Here is an 18,302-nt window from a genome sequence, read left to right as displayed (position 1 = left end):
ATAGTGGTCTCATAAATATTTGTTTTTATTTTTGTGCCACTAACACCCACACACGTTTTTTAAATAAGCAAACAAAATTAAAATAAAAGAATAAAATATTACCATTGAAAACACCAATGCCCCATTTTATGTTTCATTTAGTAGCCTCCGAGTATTGATTATTTCAGTAGCTTTTTAGAACTCCTCAGATTTTTTCTGGAATCTTGGTTTATATCCCTCAGCGGTCTCAAAATTGACTGGCCCAGTTCCCATGCTATTATTATTGTTGTTGTGTATGGCTAGGGTGACTGAGGTCATGGGGTGCTGTGTGAGGGAATTTATCAATCTCTGTTGTTCTGTTTCATTTTCAGTGTTTGTAACATCCATCGCATTATCATCATATCCATCTTCATCTGCTTCAATCGCTGCTATTATTTCTTTTTACTCCTTGTCATCTAATTGTTAAAAAAAATTGCATTGAAAAATCACCGTAATTGGCCATTTTGCGCCACTATGTAGCAGATGAACGCAACTTGCAAATTATGCGTTTTAATCAAAGACTATTTGAAAAAGGGTTTAATTTATATTTATTTGCTGAATAAAAAATTTAAAAGATGAAACAATCATTTCACAGTGACGTGTGTGCAGTGTTTATTTATATTGCAAAAAGTACACAAATTGAAAGTAGTCGCAGAATTTATCAATGTGTAAAAAGTTCCAGATCACTATCATGTGACCATTTACAGCCAATCTTATTGCAGAAAATCCATTTCCTTTATAAAAATTGGAATTATATAGTTATAAATAGTTATAAATTGGTGAACATTTTCAGTTTACACTGAAGTTTAGTTGATTTTCACAAGGAATAAATTCAAGCGTCAATTTAGTTTTAAAGAACATAGGAATATTTTCCCACCCTAAACTGTCAGTGTCCTCCGGAGTTTAACAAATCACTGTATCATGATCATTATATCAGGGCAGAGGTACATAAAATATCTGATTTGACAACTCAACCAAGATGCAACATTGTGGACACAAAACTCTGGATTATCCAAATTAAGAAGAAACTATGGTAACCCAAGTAACATGAGCAGCTGATAATAATAGATATGAAATTTTGGAAAACATAAGTTGAAAAAAAAAGTTTTATGACATCAAATTCTGTACTGTCTGTCCAGAAAAATTCCATAGTTCCAGTTGTCACATTTTTCAGGAATTCATTTTTGAGTAATCTTGAGGAAAAGAAAGCCTATGCCTGAAAAACTTGAAAGTTTATACAAGTATCACTTGGACATATCTTTAGTTCTGTAATTTGTTACATTTTCAGGAATTCACTCTGAGTGATGACTTCAATAAACTGTCACATTACAGGGACTATCTTGGTGAGTTATACATCTACTACATGTAATGCAAACAACACAACAGCAATAAATTTGGCATTAACTGTTATATATTTTGTATGCTTTCTGTTTATCTCAGTGTCATTTGTTAAAATTGGTCTTCAGATTTGTTCTCTTCATTGCACTTTGTGTAAAGTTCTTTATGGTTTTCAAAGCTTGAGTTTCCAAGTTTGGAATTCACTAGAAGTATCATAATAAGTATTTTGGTTTTCATGAAAAGAAATTTTTAATTTCAGATTTCATGATTAATTTACTATAACCAGAACAAAGACTAAACATAGTACCAGAATGTATGTACCGTATTTGCCAGCCTATAAGTCAATATGGAGTATAAAGTTGAATCAGCAAATTTGGCAAATTTTCCATCCTTCATCCTTGTATAAGTCGATGCTGAGTATAGGATGAGGCCAGATCAATACCTTGGATTGTGTTTTTCATTTTGTTCCACACTGCATCGTAAATTTTATCCTACCTGTAACTCAGTAACCTTTCCAGTGAGGATCATTAAATGTAACTAAAAGTACCTAATTTATTTCACAAGAAGTATTTTAAACGTAAAACGTATTATGTACTTTCAGCTACATATAATGACTCTGACCCTAAAATGTACTGAGTTACAGATAGGATAAAACTTGCGATGCTTTGTGGAATTAAATTATAATAACTTCTGGTTTCATAAATATTAAAAGTTTCACTGTATGCTATTTCAGATTACCAGCAATAGGGAAATTGCATCATTAATACTAAAATGCATTTTCCCTGGGGGGGGTTGGGTTGGGGGAGGGAAGGGGAAGAGAGATAGAGAAGGATACATTCCATCACATTTTTCTTATTACACCTCGTGATCAAAATCAAATATGGTCCAATATATGAGAGAGAGAGAAAGTTCAGCTGTTTGTGGATTTTTTTGTTCCTTTTTTTCACTTAATGCCCACGTGTTGCTGAAGCTTTTGTTGAAGAGAGAAAACATTAATAAATGAAACCGTAACTATAAACTATGAAAATACATACCATACTCCTTCAGGGTTTAAATATTCACAATAGCTATATCAATACAGTCTCCATTTGGATAAATCCCAAGAATGACCATTTTGCATGCTGTCTTATTTTCTTTGCAAATATAATGACCTCTCCATTTCCAGCAAATAAGATTTTGTTTAAAGTGCAAGTACTCTTCCTGTACTTAGGCAGCAATTGTTTTTAATCTTTGCTCATGCTAGATATATTTTAAATTGATGTTGGTTCCATTGGCAAGTTCAAAAATGTCACTGGCTGAGAAATGTACAATATTAACCACCTGGCATTTCCTTTAACTATATGGTACGGTATTCATAATACTCATGGGTAGCCTCATTTCCCTATTAGTAGCCTCGCTAATCTGATTTGGTCTGCAGAATCTTGACCTCAGACAGGTGTTATCTTGGAATGACTGAATACAGCTGTAGCATATTTAATTACCATGTAAATACCACTATAAATCCATGTGATTCTTGTAATAATGGAAGTGAAAACAAAAATTAGAAGTAATCGCTTAACTAGTGGTATTAATTGATAATGAAATATTGTACTGCACTTGTACACAAGTAAAATAGGTCATCAGGTAGGTGAACAATACAGAGTTACAATCATGAAGACATCTGTCTGTCAGTCTCTTGCTCTCAATGGGGCATACAGATTGTTTGATCATTAGTTACAAGAAGAAAACTGTGATGGAATATATCTTTATCATGGTTATTCTTCTTCTAACTTATAAATTCTAACGCACATATATGTAACTAAATTTAAACAACGTATATTACAAACAACGTACATTACTGGTGCATGCTGCTTTAGCACAATTACATCTGATCTCTGTTAATTTTTAATGCTAACGATCATGTAATTGTTTAAAATACTCACTGTGGGATCCTATATTTGTTCATGCATGATCTCTTCCCCAAAATGAACTATTTTTGCACATTATTTTTCGTATTCTTGGATAATTATTTTCCATATGGAAAATATGATAAAGTGATTTGGATGACATAATCCATATATAACTCAATTCGAAGTATAAGATGAAGCTGAGATTTTCTGGTCAAAAAGTATAGTCTTATAAGCTGGCAAATACGGTATACCTGTGACATTTTTGATACACAGGAATCCATCTTAGACAGTAAACTTGTTCATGGTAATGTTGACCAATGACATTTTGTGATACAAGAAACCCATCCTAGACAGTGATCTTGTATATGGTAATGTTTACCAGTGACATTTGTGGCACATTGGAAATCCATCCTTGACTATAATCTTGTACATGGTAATGTTTACTAATGACATTTGTGACACAGGAAATACATCCTAGACAGTAATCATTTACATGGTAAATTTTACCAATGACCTTTGTGACACACAGGAAATGAATCCTAGACTGTAATCTTTTACATGGTAATGTTTACTATTGACATTTGTGACACACTGGAAATGCATCCTAGACTGTAATCTTGTACATGGTAATGTTTACTGTTGACATTTGTGACACACTGGAAATGCATCCTAGACTGTAATCTTGTACATGGTAATGTTTACTATTGACATTTGTGACACACTGGAAATGCATCCTAGACTGTAATCTTGTACATGGTTATGTTTACTGACATTTGTGAAATTATGACACACTGGAAATGCATCCTAGACTGTAATCTTGTACATGGTAATGTTTACCAATGAATTTGTGACCCACAGGAAACGCATCACAGGCAGTAATCTTGTACATGTTATTGTGCTTCCTCTTTATAATATTGTTCCTGAGTGACATAAAAGTAACCAGATGTCTTGTGAGGGACCCATATTCTGAGGGATTTTCCAACATGGCCGTGGGGCAGTGGTATAGTAATGAACAACATTAATGCAATCCAGGATTTATAGCAGTGTTATTTGAGGAATAGTGGTATAGTGATGGACAACATTAATTTAATGCAATCCAGGATTTTAGCCATGTTATTTGAGGAATAGTGGTATAGTGATGGAACATAGTAATTTAATGCATTCCAGGATGGTAGCCATGTTATTTGAGGAATAGGGGCACCATGCAGGACCACATTATTATTTTGTTTATCAAGAGCAAACTGTCCCATATCAGTATTAGCATAGAGTATTATTATAACGCAGTGATCAAGATTATGAATGGGCTGCAAAAGTTTGGAATAACCATTGGAAAATAAAAAATTTCTTATTTAAAATAATAGCTGACTTTTAACAGGAACATTGTGGAATGGACATTTGTAGTTTCCTAAACACCAGTTGAAATTACTCCTTGTCAACAGTTGGCAAAACCCATATGGTAGGATTGATGACTTGCATGAACCAGGATAGTTCATGTGTAACTACATCTACTCATTAGCATCAAATTTCAGTGAAACCAAAACTTTTAATTTTTGCCAATTTTAGCACATACAGACATATATAAGGTCGATAATGAAAATTTCTTGCAATTCTGATGAATAATGAATTTATCTAAAAATAAGTTTATACATTGTTATATATTAATAGGTTTGCACAAAATGTGTTTGTTTTGCCCTGATCACATGTTGTCTGGGGACAAGATTGGTTTGCAGTCATGTGGATTTTCTGCTAATCAACAATTGATTGGCTGCTGGTGGTAGACAGAGGTTGGGGATTGGTCATTTAATGAAATATTAATATTTTTCTATTCAGTGTGTATGCAAAACTGGAACACTGTTAATGCAAAAATAATTATAATTTCAGCTCATCAGAGCACAGTCAGCTGCATAAAATTTTCCCTGAACTGTGAGTGGGTGTTGAGCTGTGGCAAGGACAAATATTTTCAGTGGCATTGTTCCGAGACAGGGCGAAGGCTTGGTGGCTATCAGGCCACAGCATGGTGCTTGTGTCTGGAGTATCCTTGTTCATTTCTAAAAATTACTATATTGTAATGCAAATTTCACTGCTAAATACATTTCCCGATGACATTAACCGGCTACCTCTGAATCCTGCCCTCCCCGAAAGACAAAAAACATGTATACATCTACTCCCTTTGTTTTTCACCAGATAGCCACCTGTACCCACAGAGAACAGAAATTTTGTAGTAAACTATGTTTCTTCAAAGGTAATTACCCATTCACACTACTGTCAATCCCTCCCATCTATATTCACAAATGCAAGCAACCTGTTATAGGTTTTGCTCAAGCTTAAGTTCATAAACATCCAGAATATGGGTGGCCAAGATGCCAACTAGTGGGAACAGGGGGAGGTAATCAGTGAGAGTTACTTCCCTTAATATGCTGTATAGACAGAACAACATATTTTCATCTTTCAGGAAAGGCTGGAATTAGATGTAGCAGAGAGTAATTCCGTAATGTTTCTGTGATCAGGTAGGTATTTTAGAAGAAACATAATTTGGTAGAAGAATTTCTTTCCCATGAATAGTTGGTACTCTGGATGGAATTAAGCATATTAATTTGTCAGATGGACATTAAAGTAAATGGAATTCAAATAGAGTGAAATCTGTTGATAAAGAGCAGTTTTAGGACTGTAGTAATTTGACCTGTGCATCTTATTATAGTAATATGATCTGTACAGACAGAAAATTGTGTCTTAATGTTGAAGAGTTTAATTGGAATGGCCCATATCTTCTTAGTGTATCCTTTGTGTACATAACAGTCAAATGTAGAATTTGATGTCGATTAGGGTATGTGGTTTCTGTGCATCTGTCCTTTTCTTAGAAGTGTTATTAGTGACTGGCTTTCATCAGATGAAAGTATATGGACAGTGTGGTTATGATGATTTGTGTAATCTTGCAAAAGCAGTACAGGTTACACTGTACAAGTGCCTGTATGTGGATTTTTCCTTTGCATACAGTCTCTGTTCATGTTAACATTCAAAATATAAGCATGCTACCTCCCAAATCAGACCTCACTAAAATACAAATTTTGTAGACAAAGGACAGTAACTATTGCTCATTACCTCCCTTGCCATCACAAGTTATCAACAGTTTTTAAGCTTTGCTTCTTTACACAATTTCATATGAAATAGGCCTCACGTTAGTCAGTCTTTTTGTGTGAAATTCAAGCTATCCATTCAAACTGTTGGATTTATTTGACTAATATTGATTCAGAAACAGGTGCTATACATTATGTTTTTAAATTTGGCTCATTTTTGTTAAATTTATCACTTTTTCAGACTTAGAGTGTTTTACCAGGTGGTCTGTTGACTTTCAAGTGTTCTTACATGCTGCCTTCAATTCTTGCACTCTATTTATAATGGGTTTTATTGGACAAATTATGGAACAGATTATTAATACACTAACATGTTAATTCATCTATTGCTTCTCGTTCTTTACTGTTTAAACATATTTCTTCTAAAAGTAGTAAATGCGAGTTCTGCTGGGCTTGTGCAGTTTGTGGTCTGTGGTCTGAGGACATCAGGTCAGCCATTGTGCGAAAAACTTGCAAAAGGCAAAGAAAAGAAGGGAAAGCATGCAAGACCAGTACAGATGTACTAAATATACATCTAAATACAGAATCATTTATAAGCCTGGTATGGAACGTTACTGGAATTCTCCCCCCCCCCCCCCAAATTCAGAAGGACAACACCATCCACTATGACAACAGATGATATGTTGCAGTCACAGTTGGATACAGCAGCCTCTAAAAAAACAGATGGATTAACTGGTATAGGAGACTGCAATGCAATTTTTACTTCTGGCCAAGTCTTACATCTCTATCTTTCGCTGATAAATTGGATGGAGCATGGAGTTGTTCCCCCATTTTAAGCAACACAAGGAGCACAAGTCCAAGCTTGGCCTTTGGTAAAACCAGACACATGGGGGTATTTTTCAGAGCCAGCATTTATTACCGTCTCGCTGTCCAGAGTAATACTAGCTGTCCAGCTAATCTGCTGTCCCAACCCAGACTCAATTACAGGGACCTTGATGATAGGTCTGACCATTTAGCGAGACATGTGGCTTCATATGTTTATAAGAAAGGTGATCTTAGTGAAAGATCTGACCATATAACCAAGGTGACTATTACACATTAGATCTGGACGGAACAGTTGCAAAATATCTGTCCGTCCATCCATGCTGCCTGCACAATTGCTACCAAAGCCATCCAGTTCAGCTTATGCACAGCTGACAGCCAGTCCTACAGTTCTTCCAGCTACCCGGGTGTGACCAGATCGCCTGGCAAAGCTGTATTTTCTATTTTCACTACCAGTACTCGCTGCATATTAACTGATGGTTGAACCATCATCCATTCAAGAGCCTTGATCATCTAGCCTGCCAGATATTTTCTCTGGTGCTATGAGAAAAAGCTGGCACCAATTACCATCAAAAGCTACCACTCTAAGATATCTAACTCATTAATGTACCATGGCAAAGGAGCTGTCAGTCATGATAAAAATCTTTCAGACCTACAAATCAATTTTGATTTGAATTGACCAAAATGGAATCTGTCCTGGGTCATAACATGGCTGAACTCAGAGAATTTTGAGTCATTAGTCAGGACCTCTCTGAAATTGTTATCATACAAAACCTGTTTTCTGTTAGCTTTAGCATTATCATGTGGGGGGAGTAAATTAGTCGACCTGAACTATCTTCAGTTCAGATTGGATGGTTTGCTGATCTCCATAACACGACCAGGCTTCATGGCTAGGAACCGCTTACTTCATTGGGCAATCAAAAAGTTGCCATACTCTTGTCTGTAAATAAGGGCAGTGGCCATGTTGGGACCTGTCCATGCCCTTGGGCTCTTCTTGTTGCACAGAAACAAGTGATTCCACCTCTCATGTCCCATTTCTGTGGATTAAGTGGGTCATGCTTTTCTTGTACTCTGACTCCTTGAAGGATCAAACTCCCCTTGTGAGGATTTCAGCTCTTGAAATTAGGGTCTTCTCTGTCATTCTTCTCAATTTTTATCTCAGCTTTAGCTTCGCAGAGACAAAATCTGAATATAGTTGTTCCTGTGACTGTGGCCCAGACAACCACCAGACCTAACTAAACCAACACAGCTTCTTAGCTTTGCTGAATTTACCAGTGTATTTTGATGTTTAGAAGACTTCAGTAATCATCTTCTTAACCTTATGGAGCGGTCATGGGTCGTGGGACCATAGACTTTGTTGCTTTAAGCAGAAGAATGGTTTATTATTCGCATGTGGAATCCAACTTTCTTCACAGGAAGGATGCTCAGCATTCTCACTTTCTATTATCTATTCTCCTAATGTTAACGTGGTCAGGGAATCTATTTCAACACATAACCAATTTTTGTTGTAAATTATGATTCTTCAAGAATACTTACCTGGTGACATTACTTGTAGACCATCCAAATCACTCTGTTTTATGACCATTCTCATTAGGAGTTTGCTCAACTTAAACTGATGATACCTAGTGGTGCAGAGTGGAGGTGATGGGCAGGAGATATTACCCTTTGTCTATATGTGATGGAAGAGAAGAATATTTGTCCTTTAGTAGGGATGGATTCAGGTGGCAGGAGGCTTATAATCCTGATATTAATGTGACATAAGTGTTTTCAGAGAAACATAATTGACTTAAAAATTTTCTTTTTAGTAATCATCCAATTTGCAATCCTTAACCTAGCTCCAGATTTGATGAACAATCAAAATATGTATTTGTTGGTGACTACTCAGGGCAAATATCAGTATTAAAAATAAGTAACACCAACTTTACTCTCATAACTACATTGAAAGGGCACTCAGGTATGACATTTTTATACAAAAGTTCTATCTTCTCCTATATCTCCATAGCATTTCATAGTGGCATAAGTTAACAAGTGATATATGAAAGAAAAACATTACCACTAAATTTGTCATACAAATACTGTCTCCTGCCTCAGTTAAATTTAAAAAAAAAGAACAAACAGATATTTTATTTCATTTTTGTTCAATACTTTTATATGTAAATTTTGTCAGATTTAAAAATCTTATTTTGGCAGGAAATTATATTGTGAGATCATGGCTGTACTTAAATGTATACTTTTTCATTCTGTTCTACCCAAAGTTAAATCAGAGATGTAGAATAGACCCAGAGCACCCTTCTGTACTTTATAAAAGGCAACTAATGGAGGCAAGGACTCTGGTGAATCTGCATCCTAAATATGGCAGATTTGAATCTTAGTGTTGGATCAGCCATGTTGGCTAACTTGGTGTATCCTCGGGCAAGGCACCTTATGCCAGTGATGTATGTACTAAATTGCCTACTTTTGTTGGTGTGCCATAAAACCATAAACCAAATCATTTTGTTATGTTTGCATGACACGATTAGTGTACTTGTAAAGGCAGATATCTTTGGTAGTGTGGTCCTTGATGGAGAGAACAAAAATCCTCTTACTGTGAGCAGACTTTTGCACAAGATGTTAACAACAATACATTTTGAAAGTTTTGCATCACAGATTTGCTGTTATATCACTGCACTGGAAAAGTACACAACTTAGTGAATGGATGGTCAAATACTAAGTGTTGTGAATTTGTTGACATTTAAAGAGTGATGATTCATTCATTATAACCGATCAACCATTGACTTTAATTGGTTCGAGATAAGTTCTATATATTTTATTTTCACTTTTTCACTTTTTACTTCATTTTAAGCTTGTTAATGCTTAAGCTGATTCTTCCCCATAAAGTGAAATGCTTTATAAGGACATTTCTTGTCTGCCATGTTGACGCTTGATTGTACTCAACATTGGAAGGATTCATAAACTGGTTGCTGTTATTCAAATATTGTACTGTTTTTTTTGGAAGATATCAATACTAAGCTATGTACTGTATATTTTTTTGGGTAAGTCTGCTCCAACTATAGACAGCAAGGAACTCGTCTGCTGTTTCATAATGTGACAAAAGGTCAGGTCTGTTTTGTTTGAAATAATGATTACTCCCCAACAGTCTGCATAGACCCAGGTCTGTTGACATATTATGTGATAACAGATCTGGTTATATGCAGTTTGCATTTGAATTTGAATTATTTGCAAGTACATATGGTATGTGGTCTACAAGATGTTTGCCGACAGTCACCTGAGATATCAAGCATTATTAACCATGTGCAATAGAGTTTTGATTCAGGAATACTTAGATGACAGCCTCTTATATTTTGCACCTTTGATAAATTGTCAGAATTGGAGATGAAACAAATGATGGCAAATAAACAATAATGAAAGTGAAGGAATTCAAAACTATTTTGGTTGTTTCAGTATGTTGAATATTGTTTTAAATCCTTCAAGTCTTTTTTCAAATATAACATTTGTCTTATAGAACTAAATGCTGAACATCAAGAAATAGATACCATGACATTTAAAAAAAACTTTGATAGGAATATCTCCAATCAACAAATTTTAAGTAGCTGTAATCAGATCAGTGAATTTTTTGCAGGAAGTGTCCGATGTTTAGCATGGGATTCAGACAGGAGCCTGCTCTTTTCTGGGAGCTATGACCAGTCTGTGATTGTGTGGGATATTGGTGGAAGAAAAGGAACTGCATTTGAGTTAAATGGCCACAAGTAAGTAAAAACAGATGTAATTTATTATTTTAAATCAAATGATTTTACTGCATTTTTTTCCATTTTGCTTCTCACTTTATACAAACATTTCAGTTTTACAACACTTGTACATTTTTCCTTGTTGTTCTCAAATACATCATCTGATGACAATGCATTCGGAAGAGGTCCACTACCTTGCAAATCTTACTCTTCCTATGTAAAATGAAAACAAAAATGACACATCTTTTAGCTTGTTTAACAAACGAAGTGTTTAAAGGTTGTCTGCTTGCCAAAGTGAAGTCAACACTAAACTTATCTCTCCTTTTTGAAGGCTTGGCACCAAATTCCATTGATGCTCAGTTACTACATCATGCTGTGAAGCATGCTCTTTCTTAAGGCCTTACAAATGCCAAAATTCACTTGTGCCATTTAATCAGTACAAGATAGTTACTTTTTTGCTCAGCATTTGTGGGAGTGAAAAATTTATCTCTGGATCACTACTATGCATCAACCATGTACAAAGCCAATCCCACATCTCAGAAGAAACTCCAAGCTGCTTCACATACTTTAGTGGACAAGTCTAAAAGGGGGTTAACTCCCTCCTCTTTCACTTTGAACATATTTATAATTGGGCAACATATTTGAAGAAGTTGCCATTTTTTACAGCAAAATGTTTATGCAAAACCTCCTTCCCTATATCTTAATATGGGCACATCCTTCCAAGCCTTCCCCACAGGTAGTAGTTTCTGACTATTTGAAAGAATTTGCTACCCATCTTGCAAAACAAGGGTACACCACTCTAGTCTGACCTTAGCTCTGGCAAGCAGATTCCTGTGTAGCACTTTTGTTGCTGCACCAAACCAAAAGACATGGTGAAATTCTTTGTTACCTTGAGAAGCCTGATTTTGAGGTAGTGGATTTATGCCTAATATACTTTGAAAGAGTAAGTATTATCAAAGAAAGATTTTACTCTAAAAACTGGTATCAAATTTTGCTGCACATATCAGCATTTGCAGTCTTTGGAAACCTGCTTGACATAAGAAGGAGGTTCATCATAGATAAGTTGACATTTTCTGTGTCTCAGTTTATTCATTAGGTGAAATTAAAGGCACTGGTAAGAAACAAGCTAGATATATTTATTTCTTTCAGGGACAAAGTGCAATCGTTAGTATACTCGTCTTCATCCAAGCAGCTTCTCTCGGCAGCAGATGATAAAGTTATAGCCATTTGGGACATGGCAGTCAAAAGAATTGAGGTAATTTGTGGGTTGTCTGCATTGTTAGAAAGTATTTTTCTGATAATAGTTTAAAGTTTTTTTCATTCCTCTAATTTATTTGACAAAAGTTAGAGAATTATTAGATGAAAAATAGAGTACCAAGTGTAATTGACCTTGTTCCACATAGAGTACCAAGTGTAATTGACCTTGTTCCACTCAGTATCTGGAGTATCCACTGAAGTACACCCCATAAAGAGTGACATCTCTACACCCCATAAAGAGTGACATCTCTACACCCCATAAAGAATGACATCTCTGCACCCCATAAAGAGTGACATCTCTACACCCCATAAAGAGTGACATCTCTTGCATTTGTAGCTGGAGTCAGACCTGAAGTACACCCCATAAAGAGTGTCATATCTGCACCCCATAAAGAGTGACATATCTACATCCCATAAAGAGTGACATCTCTGAACCCCATAAAGAATGACATCTCTGCACCCCATAAAGAGTGACATCTCTACACCCCATAAAGAGTGACATCTCTTGCATTTGTAGCTGGAGTCAGACCTGAAGTACACCCCATAAAGAGTGACATCTCTACATCCCATAAAGAGTGACATCTCTGCACACCATAAAGAGTGACATATCTACACCCCATAAAGAGTGACATCTCTTGCATTTGCAGCTGGAGTCAGACCTGAGCTTCCTGTAGAGCTGGTAGACTTTTCTGGATCAACCAGACTAATCTTAATTGTAGTGTGATACTGTATGACAGAACAGAACACAATATACAATTGTAGTGTGGTACTGTATGACAGAACAGAACACAATATACAATTGTAGTGTGTTACTCTGACAGAACAGAACACAGTATACATTTGTAGTGTGGTACTCTATGACAGAACAGAACACAATATTCAATTGTGTGGTACTGTATGACCGAGCAGAACACAATATACAGTTGTAGTGTGGTACTATATCACAGAACAGAACACAATATACAGTTGTAGTGTGGTACTTGACGACAGAACAGAACACAGTATACATTTGTAGTGTGGTACTATATCACAGAGCAGAAACAATATACAGTTGTAGTGTGGTACTTTATCATAGAACAGAACACAATATACAGTTGTAGTGTGGTACTTGATGACAGAACAGAACACAATATACAATTGTAGTGTGGTACTTGATGACAGAACAGAACACAATATACAATTGTAGTGTGGTACTGTATGACAGAACAGAACACAATATACACTTGTAGAGTGGTACTATATGATTGAACATGATATACAGCAAAGATGCCCATCGTCCCGAATTGGGTGTGAATGTCCCAAATTATCAAGCCTACATAGAGCCATGTACTGTAAATAGTGTTATATAACTATACATAGATATGTTTTGTAATGTTTTTAAATTATTTTATTATTATTCTGGCTTCCATTTGGAATTATTCTTTGCTGCAATAAGTGTCCCAATTATTTTTACTGGAATCAGTTTTTACCCTCTTGTCCCATATCTTCCTGGTTGGCAATGGGCATCTCTGTATACAGTTGTAGTGTGGTATTTTATGACAGTAGAACATGATATACAGTTGTAGTGTGGTACTTTATGACAGTAGAACATGACATACAGTTGTAGTATGGTACTTGATGACAGTAGAACATGACATACAGTTGTAGTGAGGTACTTTATGACTGTAGAACATGACATGCAGTTGTAGCGTGGTACTTTATGACAGTAGAACATGACATATGGTTGTAGTATTGTACTTTATGACAGTAGAACATGACATACAGTTGAGTTGTAGCATTGTACTTTATGACAATAGAACATGACATACAGTTGTAGTATGGTACTTGATGACAGTAGAACATGACATACAGTTGTAGTGAGGTACTTTATGACTGTAGAACATGGTTGTAGTATTGTACTTTATGACAGTGGAACATGACATACAGTTGAGTTGTAGCATTGTACTTTATGACAGTAGAACATGACATACAGTTTTAGTGTGGTACTTTATGACAGTAGAACATGGCATGCAGTTGTAGTATGGTACTTTATGACAGAAGAAAATGACATACATTTGTATGGTACTTTACGAAAGTAGAGCATGACATACAGTTGAATGGTACTTTATGACAGTAGAACATGACAATTGAATGATACTTAATGACAGTAGAACATGACATACAATTGTAGTATGGTACTTTATGACAGTAGAACATGACACACAGTTATAGTATGGTACTTTATAACAGTAGAACATGACATGCAGCTGTAGTGTGGTACTTTATGACAGTAGAACATGACATACAATTGTAGTATAGTACTTTATAATAGTAGAACATGACATGCAGTTGATGACTACAAAGATAGGTGTGTCTACTTAGTAGCATGACAATTTCTATAGTTTTGCTTTTGGAAAGATTTATAATTTTTTTAGCAATATATTTTCAGTTGATATGCAAACTTTCATGGAATGAGGATGCTATATGTATGTATGTACTAATGTTTAACAGCATGTCAGCACAATAATGGCTATATGGTGTAATTACAAGTTATAAAATTAGAATGAAAAATAATAAGTTATTAAACATTGAATTTATGCATGCTATCTAGTACATTCTGTTCAAGGAAGCAAATGTCATCTTTGCCAGGCTAGCATGGCACAGCTTGTCATTATGGAATGGATTGCTAGCTGCCTGATGCAAGAATTCTTATTGGGCCATTAAAATTCAGAATAAACAACAATTGTCTGCTACCTAGTTGTAGTTAGGTATAGTTAGGGATTCAGTTATGTTGCAAATTAGTGTCAAAGCAAGGGAATAAATAAAACAGCATGACTATATTGTTATCTTCAGGTAATATTAAGGCTGCATGAATTAACAACGTAGTGTGTACATATGTTTATTTTGAAGGGAATTAAGAAAGTATCATGTCTGTATATTTATCTTTATTGGATTGAGAAGGGGACTAACAAAGCAGCTTTCCTCTGTTAACTACATTATCTGTTCATGTTACATTAGGAATTACTTTCTGCTACCTCTGAATTCGGCTCTGCTGAAAAGACGGAAAATGTCTTTATGTCTGTATATTATATAGACCAAGGGAGTCAACTTAGACAGGATAACTACCCTTTCTTCCCAACTAGGTGGACACTTAATAACCGGACTTGCCAGTTTTTACTTTTGCTGCCATATGTTAAGATGTCCTTCAGTTACATTTTATAAAATTTACAACTTAAATTTAATTTTAATCATTTACATTTCTTTTTCAGTGATACAGTAAGAACAATGTTTTCATTGTGCATATATATATATCTATATCTATATATATATATATATATATATTTGGGGGTATGAAAATACTGGTCCAGGATTTTGTTTTGAAAAAGCTGCTGAAGGGCTCCAAAAATGATCGTATTTAACTAGACCTCATGTATGATTCACTGATTAGTCCCATGTCGTGATGCCTTCTCCACCCCTAATGCAGATGCAGACAAGAACATGCTGTATCTGTGAATGCAGTAGAATCGTTGATTAGTCTCATGGGTGATGTTGACATGCTCTCTCCACCCCAAGAATATGCAAAATGATGCCAGAATATATTGTATCCATGACTACAATAGAAACCACAGATGATTCCAATGAAACATTTAGAACTCACAAACTAATATGACCATGCCATTAAGGCATGAAGGCTGTTAATCTGTGACCCTGTCCATGCTGAAAAATATTAAGAAAGCCAGACCTGAAGATTTACAGTAAGACCAATACAGTACATACAGATGATCCATACCAATACATACCAATTCATTATATCACATTATTATTCCAGGCCATACAGTATATATCATCTTTAATATGCTCTTCTAACATATGAATATCCTGTCCAGATATACAAGCAAAATATGAATGATTAAAAAAGTGGTCTTTTAGCTCCAGCTGACAAAGCATCCAGCCCAGAAAAATGCATAGCCAGCCAACCGTACTAACTTACTGCTCCAGTTGGCCAGACTGCAAGGCATATTCCATCTTTGGTATGCCATCCCAACTTCTGACCAAAAGTTCCACCTGTATGATCGAGCTTTGTATGTTTACAATTGTCAGGAGTCTGTTAACTCTGATTGGATGCCTCGGTGGCCAGTCAATTGGTTCAACCATTCATATGAAATTCTTAGTGAACCAGCATTACTTTGGAAGCCATCCGACCAAGCCAAAGTGGCAACACTAGACCAATATTCCATATGCAGTCTACTTTATCAGCATGACCCTGTTGTGGGACATGCATGAAAAGGAGCAATTTTTGCCAGAGAATTTGCAGTGGCAGTTCTTGGCAACAGGAGGTCATAACAGTTCTATTTTTGCAGACAGACATGGTGGCAGAGGTTGAAGAAGAACAGTTCTCCTTCCCCAGGCCTTCTGTCAATCATCAATAATATACTATCATCCAAGCCTTCTGTTGACCCATGTTAGGCATCACACTACTGCCTTTTTCTTCAGATTTTGACCAACCATTCTTGCAAAATGATGGACAATCTTCAACCATGTCAGAGGTTCTCAGGATTTTGTTATCTGAACCCCTCAAGTTTCTACATCTATAAACTCCAAAGTGATCACTTTAAGGGGGAATGATTTTACACAAGAAAATTTAGTTTTTCTGCTTGTTATTTATTATAGATAGTATAAAAATTGCAAAAAGGAGCTCTTCTACTCCAGAATATTTCTGGTTACAAAATCCAACAGAGATTTACACATGATAGAGATGCAACGAGTTTGTTACCAATCTTGCATTTTCAACTGGTACTTCCATATTCCATTTCATATGGCCCTAGTCTAAACTCTTGGGTCTTCACTAAGAGTTCAGGATGTCCATCGCAGTGACAGCAGTGTTCCTGCATGGCCCACCACAACATTTGTTTGGTAAGTTTGGTCTTTGTTCACAACCTGAACAACCTTACTTCCCTCTTTGTGTTGAACCATCAATGTAGAGAAATTGGACACTTTGATCCATGTAGATGTAGAACCCTTAACACATCAACTTGGCATCTTCCTCTCAAACACATCAGGTATTCATTATTGTGTCAGAGAAAGGCATCAACCAAGACATCGAAGTTGTACCTTCAAGGAGACATTACACCAAGTCATATCCAGGTCTAGGGCATCCTCCACAGAGAAGGCAGATGTTCCTGGACACATGACAAAAACATTTAGTTATTATGTTTTTTTCGGTTCACAACTTAATTTTACTCATCCTCAGTTCAGGGTGGACAATCAGTGTAGAAAAGTTTGACCTTTGATCCCCTCATCATTTTGTCCATCATGATAAGGAACTCTTAACAGTTTTTGCCCTCTTGTCCCAAATCTTCCTGGTTGGCAATGGGCATCTCTTGTCTCAAATCTTCCTGGTTGGCAGTGGGCATATCTGTATACAGTTGTAGTGTTGTGCTATATGACAGTAGAACATGGTATACAGTTCTAGTGTGGTACTTTATGACAGTAGAACATGACTTGGCATCTTTCTGCCAAATGGATCAAAAGTATAGCTCATACTTTGGAGAAAACATTGTGCGAGAGATTATTAGACAAGAAGTCCTTACAGCTACTCAGCCTATTTACTGCGGGAGTTTATTACTGGAGCTGCAGTGACCAGTCACATGTGGATTGTTGAAAAAAGGCACTTCACATCAACCTCTTGGAAACTGACAGCTATTCTCTATGCATTTCACACCTGGGTAGAACATATCCATGGAAACAGGGTCCTGATAGTGATGGACAGTTTGGTTATGGTGACATACCTCAGCATGGATGGAGCAGTTACCAGACTTTTGCCACATGGTAGGGGAACATCTTCATGAGTACTCCCAGTAGTATTCAAGTCTGACACATTACTGGCCAGCTAAATGTCCTGACTGACTCATTATGAACAGATGACAACTGTTTTGTACAGATTTGTCCTTCTGATTCTTCATATTTTGTTTCAGTTATTCCTAGAAGTATGGGTTGTACCTGCTGTAATAATCATTTGTGAGGTGATTTGGGGATACATCTTTCCTCCGTCATATCTTGTGCTGAAAAATGGCGTTAAACCCCACAACAACAACAATTACCTGAATCTTTCCAACATAAAATCTTTCGGCAAGTGAACTTTCCCCATTGTCGTCAAGTCAGATAACTTTTACTTTTTCTTTTAAAGTATTATTTCTTCGTTT

The 18,302-nt window shown here is 36.0% G+C and overlaps 1 protein-coding gene across 1 annotated transcript in view; it reads left to right on the top strand.

Moving 5' to 3' along the window:
* LOC149799200 (WD repeat and FYVE domain-containing protein 2-like) overlaps positions 1 to 18,302 on the top strand; it is a 59,414-nt gene that overhangs the window by 12,127 nt on the left and 28,985 nt on the right. The window contains exons 4-8 of the mRNA XM_089958464.1: positions 1,307 to 1,361; positions 5,127 to 5,277; positions 8,980 to 9,092; positions 10,758 to 10,884; positions 12,013 to 12,118. Of these exons, the coding sequence (XP_089814590.1) occupies positions 1,307 to 1,361; positions 5,127 to 5,277; positions 8,980 to 9,092; positions 10,758 to 10,884; positions 12,013 to 12,118 (552 nt within the window). The remainder of the gene's footprint in view (positions 1 to 1,306; positions 1,362 to 5,126; positions 5,278 to 8,979; positions 9,093 to 10,757; positions 10,885 to 12,012; positions 12,119 to 18,302) is intronic.

Source organism: Sinohyriopsis cumingii, chromosome 5 (assembly GCF_028554795.1).
Source record: "Sinohyriopsis cumingii isolate HCF-2022 chromosome 5, ASM2855479v2, whole genome shotgun sequence".
NCBI classification, from domain to species: domain Eukaryota; kingdom Metazoa; phylum Mollusca; class Bivalvia; order Unionida; family Unionidae; genus Sinohyriopsis; species Sinohyriopsis cumingii.
The sequence above is the reverse complement of the archived record's forward strand: the minus strand, read 5'-3'. Positions and strand labels throughout refer to the sequence as shown.